This window comes from Pyrus communis, chromosome 13, assembly GCF_963583255.1.
Source record: "Pyrus communis chromosome 13, drPyrComm1.1, whole genome shotgun sequence".
NCBI lineage: Eukaryota > Viridiplantae > Streptophyta > Magnoliopsida > Rosales > Rosaceae > Pyrus > Pyrus communis.
The window spans coordinates 25398362-25406544 of NC_084815.1; the positions used below are offsets into that span (position 1 = coordinate 25398362).

General features: G+C 38.1%; 1 protein-coding gene across 1 annotated transcript; it reads right to left on the reverse strand.

Moving 5' to 3' along the window:
• Positions 1 to 5935: 5935 nt before the first annotated feature.
• On the reverse strand, positions 5936 to 7263 carry LOC137712598 (mitogen-activated protein kinase kinase 9-like). The gene has a single exon (XM_068451697.1). The coding sequence runs from the start codon at positions 7198 to 7200 to the stop codon at positions 6244 to 6246; it is 957 nt and encodes a 318-aa protein (XP_068307798.1). The 5' UTR covers positions 7201 to 7263; the 3' UTR covers positions 5936 to 6243.
• Positions 7264 to 8183: the final 920 nt, after the last annotated feature.

The following is an 8183-nucleotide window of genomic DNA, read 5'->3' on the forward strand; positions in this document are numbered from 1 at the left end:
GTTTGCCGCTCGGCTTGTTGTCGCGCCCACCAGAACTACTCGAACCACTGGACTTACCATAAAGACGGTGTCCCGGTGGGTATCCATGGAGCTTCCAACACGTTTCAATAACGTGATGATCCTTATCGCAGTACGAGCAATGTAACGGCTTCCTCTCGAATGATCTTTCTTTTCCATTGTTGCTACTGTTGCCATGGGTTGTTTGAACTAGCATGGCTGCAGGTTCAACGAGGCTAGGCCTAACAGCCATGCCTCTCTGTTTCTCTTCTTGTGTCAACATGTAATAGATGGATTGAATTGAAAGCAATGGTTGAATAAGCAAAATCTGCCCACAAATCGAAAAATACGAGTCGTCCAACCCCATTAAAATCTACAAAACCTTGGTTCTCTCCACTTGTTCGTTGTTGGATTGGATAGCCTCGCAAGAACACGGCTTTAAAGTTTGGTAGGAATCCATCTCAACCCACAAACCTTTAAGCTTGGTGAAATACACATTGATAGTTTGTTGACTCTGCGTAAGAGGTGCAAGGTCATGTTGGATTTCAAAGAGACGAGACACGTTTTGTTGACAAAAACGTTCTCGAAGATCATCCCAAACATCTTTGGTTGTCATCATGTACACCACACTGGTGGCCAGGTCGCCGGAAAGTGTATTGAGAATCCACATAAGGATCATGTCGTTGCACCGTTGCCAAAGAGCAGATTCTGTGGGCTTTGTCTTCACAGATGGTTGTTCAACACTTCCATCAACAAACCCTAATTTGTTCTTCACACTGAGTGCAATTGACATGGAACGACACCAAGTGCCATAATTTTCACCGGTAAGTTTGGTTGAAACGAGCATCATTCCAGGGTGATCGGAATGATGAACGTAGAAAGGACTAGCAGGATCACTAGAGGGTTCAAGTTTGGCCATTGCTGATTTTGTTTTCAATGCCAGATGTTGAATCCTCCACCATAACCCAAGAAAAAAAACAAAAGAACTAAGAACCCAGGAAGGGCTCTGGTACCATGTAAATTTTGGAAAGTGGTAATTTACCAATTCTCATTTAAAATAATTCTCTGTACAATACTACTATATGTAGCCATATGTTTACAATCAATTCCTACTAACTAGCTACTAATTGACAGCTTATAATACAAGATAAGAATGTAATCAATTACAATATATTAATAATATTGGCAAGTATCTTGATGATTATCCTTGACTTTCTCAACATAGTTCAAATGGTTTCGAGTGTTCATTCTAATTATACTTGAAATCTTGTGTTTTTGGTAATGTTTAAAATTTTAATCCTTCAGTATGGCTTGTATGAAATAGATTAGTTGTGTTAATAGACCCAAAAGGAAAAGAGCAATTCTAAGGCTGGTAATGCTGTTGGGTCTGACCTTAGAAGCTCAATCAACCCCTAATTGTTTAGCGAGAGAGAGTTAGGGTTCCTCCTAGATAGACCTAGGAAAAATATACCGTGAAAGAGTCGACGTAAAAGCAGTTTACTGTATCACCCCGATGAGTCGACGTCGGTGTTCACTCAGAATCTGATTTTCTTTTTAACTTTTTGATCAATGGCTGAAGAAGATTATAAGATAAATTTTTTCTGTGTTAGTTTGTGAGTTTCAAAATGACAAAGAAATTTGGGGTTGAATGGTTGTTTTGAGAAATTACACCAAACTTGGTTCGTTATGGAAGTTGGTGGTTTATTTCATCACAAAGATGACTTGCCAGGGGTAGCTGTTGTATCACCAAGCTTGTGCTTATGCCAGGGGTAGCGATGTCTGCGAAATGAGATCCTTATGCAACTATTTTTAGGGCTCAAAACCCTGCTCAATCATCTCACTGCACACCCTCCATAGCCTAAAACTCAATCTCCCCATGAGATGTCAAAATGATTTTCAACCGAACGTCTTCTTATGACCACTCATAATGCACTTGACGGCTATGCGATGCATGTTTTCCATATAGTTGTCAAGTGCATACATTAAAACTTTGATATTTCCAACCCAACGTCTTCTTATGACCACTCTTGATTAAATACACTTAATCAAAAGTGAAATATGAAATTAAACTTGGTTGAAGATATAAAAGTTACCACTGGATGAGGGCATGGTTTGGGTTAGTGTAGTTAGATCTGCTATATGCTTTATTTTTTGTGATGCTGGCATTGCTACCCCCATATGCTTCTTAGGTGTTCTGTGAAGATCCAAATACCACGTCTTCTACAATAGGCTACGCATAGCAGGTATACTCTGTTAGTTCATTTTCTGTGTCACTTTTGCAGGAGATACTGACATCATGTTATTACTATTATCATCAAAGTTTCAATCAACGAAACTTGTGTTGGCTAGCTGGTTCAATTCTCTGACCTAATTTTATTGCCAATAGGGAACTTTTGAAATAGTTTGGACTAAGTTTATTTTAACAAAAAACTATGCTATAACTTTAATTAATGAAAAAGACTTAAATTTTAATGAAAAACTCCTAAATTTTAATAAAAATGACAAAATAACTTAAATTTTAATGAAAAAGACATAATTTTAATATTCTTTAAAAAAAAAAAAAAAAAACTAACGCACGGGATCTGCGCGTCCTCACACTTACTGTTTATGAAACTTATTACATTGTTTATGAAATTTAACGATACTACACTGTCTATATATGTATATTATTTCTTTTGTCTTAAGTAGGTACGAGTGAAATCTACACATATAACTTATATATATATTATTTATTATATACATGAAAATACACCTTATGAGATTATAATACCAGATGTGTGTTTTTGTTATCTTGCTTTGTCAAAGGCCTAAATATGGGTGTTATCATTGTTACAGTTAGCTAATTCATGCATAATATAATATGCATGTGTATTTTCATGTACTTTTTTTTATTTAGTTATATTTGGAGGGTGAAAAGAGGGGGGGAGGGGGAGGGGGAGGGGGAGGGGGAGGGGGAGGTTGGGGGGGACGTGCACACAGCGCACACATGTTTATATTTTATGTTTTTTTTATCTTTATTATTAAATAAAGTTATTAGATAGTTTTTTTTGTTAAAATGTAAAGTTTTAAAGTTATTTTCATTAATTTTCTTTTGATTCTAGGCACTTCTTTGCTTAATTTGTCCTTTAATTTTTCCTGATTTATTCAATTTAAAGCTAGAATAAAAAAACTGTGTTGATGAATATGTAATCTAGACGGCCGACATTCGAATTTTATGGACTATTAGCATATGGCTACACATATTAATTAATTGTAACTAGGAAATGGCTACACACATTGTGTATGTGAATATGGCTACACACGTTGTGTGTGTGAACATTGTTTTATTTTTATTTTTTAAATGGGAAGGAGTGAGGGAGAGAGAGAACGAAGGAGTGGAAGAGAGGTTTTTGTGTTTTATATTTTAATATTAGATATATGCTAAAATCACCTGTATGTGAAGTTTAAGTACAAAACAGCAAAATTTGGTTTTGTGAAATTACATTAATTACTACCTATAATTTTTTTTGTTGTTGTGATAAAAGTCTAAATACTCTTTTTAACCTCTTTTGGTTGACAAAGAGGGTTTTCTTAATGGGAGTTTTAACGAAAAGCTCGCGATACTGTTCATTTTAACGAAAAACCACATTTTTACACTAAAAAATGAATTTTGGTACTATTCACTTTATTCTTTATTTTGTTCTTATCATTAAAACTCAAAGTTTTCAAGCCATTTTCATTAGTTTTCCTTTTAATAGGTAGTAGAATCATTTCAACTCTTAAGTTTTCTATGTTTATTAGAATAGGTAGTAGAATCAAATTAACTAAGTATATTATGGCTAGTTAATCCGATTTTCCTTCATTTTTCTATTTCTAAATACTCTGATTTCTTCTTCTTCTTTTTTTTCCATTTATGGTAAGTGACGATAATGTAAAAATTGAGCCAACAGTAGTCTGATTTGCAAACGGTTCTTACTTGTTCACAAGGAAACGTGTTTCAATGGAAATATTTGAAAATAAAACGTGCCTAACAATTTATCAAAAACCTACTTAACTATTTGGATGGTGACAATTGAAGAGCTGCATGATTGACATCGACGACCTCTCGAGGATGATCAAGTTGGCTGGTAGGGTGGGATTGGGTCGCGACACATGAAGCGTTGTGATTCATGCATGACATAATTGGCCAAGCTTTGATATTGACATATTTATTTACCTTTTCCTGAACTCTCTCACGGAGGAACTATTTGCTGACTCATCATGTTCTATATTATTCAGGATCGATCGAAGCTGTCAAGAAGCACCCAACTTTCGTGCCATGATAGCCTTCGTTTGCACCAAATTTGTTATCACCAGACTTGGCAGCCAATCATATATGACTCCGAGAGAAAAACTTGTATAGATCATCAAGACTACGTCATCACTTATCTGTAAAATCGCTTTCACGAAACTATAAGATTAATTGCATTTATCTTGCTTGATATAAAAACGTTGCACTAATCAGAAAACTCTCTAACAAGAGCTTCCTTTATATGCACTGTAATTCCACCCAAAAAGACTTAAATGGACAGGATTGTTTCAACAAAAACGAAGCAAATTGCTTCGAATCTTTACATATGATGACATATCTGCTTGGCTCATGAATGGGACATTCCTATTTTTATTTATTGCAACACTTGAAAATTTGTCACTTGCCAGTGGAGGCTAGCAAGAAACCAACTTTAGAAGATATTCGTGAAGATTGGATAACCAAAAATATAATTCTACGATGATTGTACCGTTTTATAATTTAAACAAAACAATAATTAATTATGCACGTTGGACATGGATTTGTGAATAAGTGGAGTCACTGCATCATTTTTCTTCTAATCATGATTTCTTTACTTCTTGCAAGGTTTAGCCTAGCTATCTGATCATAATCTTTGTTTTAGGAGAAGACTTGATCTTGGTTAATTGGACAAAAAGGAATATCCAAGCTATAGTTTTGTTATTTACTGGAAATTAAAACATTCCCACCCCGCCCCCCACACCACCCCCCCCCCCCCGGCGGCGCGTCTTCCCTGAGGAAATTGAAACTAAATTGATCAAATGCTATTGTTAACTCTCACCCTATCATAAATCTAATTCATGACGGTAACTATATATTTGTAAACGCACAAAAAATTCGAAAATCGACATAATTTTAGTACTTAGTATGTCACCCGATTAGTATGTAACCCTAATGTCTAAGTCTTTGGATTTTTAATATTATGCTAAGCACACAAAAAGTCGAAACTCAACATAGTTTCAATGTACATAGAAAGTAGAGGATGACTTTTTAGCTAGTCTATGAGATTAACATAAGGTCTTACTTTGGTCATTGACAATGAAAATCGATATAATTGGTCTTGAGTATGTCCACTATAAATCATTTTGGTACTTTCGTGAAAAATATGTCAATATCCACGTTAAATTGTCACATGAACGAACACGTGACCACTTATTAAGGATATTTTTGTCAAATCAAGCCCTCCACTTAACGAGGATATTGATAGACTTTTCACTGAAGGATCAAATGATTTACAGTAGACAAACTCAGAAACCACTTTGATAGATTTTTATTGTTAAGAATCAAAATGAAAAGTTATGCCAATTTTAAAGACTATTTTAACTAAGAAGCCTAAAAATGATTTCTATTATGTACAAAGCTAATTCACCCATAGAAAGTATTGATTTTCCTCCTAAAAATTGACTAGTCTTTGTACACCAGCTAGGAAGTAGGGTTGATCAGTTACGTACAGCCTCTACTTAATTGACTGATACATCAAACTATTCATAGTTAGAGAGATTATTAATCGTCGTGGTCCTTTCTTACACTTCCTAGTTCGTTCCCTCGATGTCAACTTCAAGTGTTGAATTCTGACTTTTAGTCACTCGGAAAGTTTAATTAATCTCGTGATGTTTAAGAGCCACAATGAAATAGAATCAAAGGAAATTTGATATGATGATTCTCTTAATCATAATTTAATTAACATCATAATCCACAAAGTATCCGAATCCGGCCAGTATATACAAAAGCTCATAAAACCTACAGTAACTAGTGTCCGAAAAGGCTTATGCCAAACCCGGCGACCCGACTCCTAATTACTGCCGGATCCACTCGCACGGATATTCGACACGGGAAGATTTGATGAGCAAGAGAATAAACCAAGTTAATTGCCCGACTCGTCCTTGTAGCCCTTGGAAGATTTATAAACTTCCCGGCGACGGATTCTTGAATTCACATCCTCACCTATCTTTACAGACGAAGGGGTGGGTCAGAAGCTGACCGGCGGACCACCTCTTGCCAGACTCCTTCTGCAAGCAACACTCCATGAAGCTCCGAAACTCCTCGGACACCCCCTCCGGCAAGGTGGGGGGCTCTCCAAAACATATGGCACACATGAGGGTGGCCCAGTCGGGTCTCTGACCCGGAGGCAAGAACGGGAAGTGACCCATGTAGAGCTCCATCAGGGTCAGCCCCAAACTCCATATGTCACTGGCGTAGCCGTTGTAATTGCCGCCGTAGGTATCCGGGTCGAATCTTTCCGGGCTCATGTAAGCGCAAGTTCCGACGTATGAGTTGCAGGCGTCCAACGTTCGGCACATGATCTTGCTCACGCCGAAGTCGGCGATTTTTACTTCCATGTTTCTGTTTACTAGAAGATTTGTTGGTTTGATGTCGCGGTGGATGATTTTGTGGGTGTGGAGGTAGTTGAGGCCGTTAAGAACTTGCCGCGCCACGTGGGCAAGTTTTGGTTCGGAGAAGGTGCCGTTGGATTTAAGCAAGGTCTCGAGGGTGCCATAGTCCATGTACTCCATGAGAATCCCGATGTCGCCGGAGGGCTGCTCGAAGATTGCGTGGCAGTGGACGACGTACGGAGAGTCTGTGCGGCGGAGGATTTCCATCTCGCGGAAGAGCTGACGGCGGACGGTGGGGTCGGAGTCACCTTGGACGAGTTTGTAAGCGTAAATGGCTGAAGTCCGCTTGTGGCGGACCTTGTAGACGGTACCGCCGTTTCCGTGGCCGAGGACTTCGAGTCTCTCGAGGTCTGCGGCTGAGATAGCGGAGCAGGAGGTGTTGGTGGTGACGGCGGTGGTGGGAGCGGTGGGAGGGAGGGGAAGAGAGAAACGAGGGCGGCGCTCAGAGAGGTCGGGCAAGGGGAGGCGGAGGTTGAGCTGGCGGCGTTCGCGGATGAGAGCCATTTGGATTTGCGGTGGTTGTGTTGGTGGAGTGCGGAGTGGAGAGTTGTATCGAAATGGAAATGAAATGAAGGGACCCGTTGCCCTTTATATATAAAGGGCTTCATTTTTTAATGTAAGTGGGAGTGAAAAAGCACGTGCGGGCCATGCAGCCGGAGGGAGAGGGTGGAGGGAGTAAGTAGTACGAAGGTGGAAGGATAGAGAGGATGTGGGGTCCAATTGGGTGTCCAATTTTTTAGTGCTACTTGTTGTTGAGATGATATATGCACATGTGATTAAAAGGCAAGTTGATAGCTAGCATGCCACCTCATCATTTTAAAAGTAATCAAATTAAAATTTTAGGAAATATTCAGATGAATCTGAAGATAATGTAAAGCCAAAGCAGCCAACCACTAATCAATGCTCACCATTGCAAGTGGCCTTTGGCTCACCTTCTAGCTAGCTACTCCATCACTTTGCAATAATTCTCATTATTTTTAGAAATGTCTTGTTTCCTATCAATGGAAAGGGGGAAATTAACCCAAGGTTTCATTCCACGTTTAGAGGATATGTAAATCAATAGCTTTTTATACAACATATTTATATGTAGAGATAAATCGTTTGGATTAAGTCACAATGAGTATGTCATAATAATTAAGTTTCGAACTCACCATCCAAGAATGTTGAACATAAAATCTTCCACCTATAAGTGAAGATTAATATTAAAAAAAAAAATTATTATTATTATTAAGGACATTGAGATAATTGGAAACTATAACAATAATTTAGGAGATGAGTGAGTTTCAAACACGGAACCCATGACACCCATTTAAAAATATCACGTTTAGCTACTTCGTACTACAGTCTGGCGGTATTCATCTTCACTTGTAAGTGAGAAATCTTAGGCTTGATTCTCACCAAATGACGAATTTAAACCACATTATTGTTATCTCATTGTAAGGTTTAGCCCACTTTCTCACTCTCTTAATGTAGATAATGTCATTTGT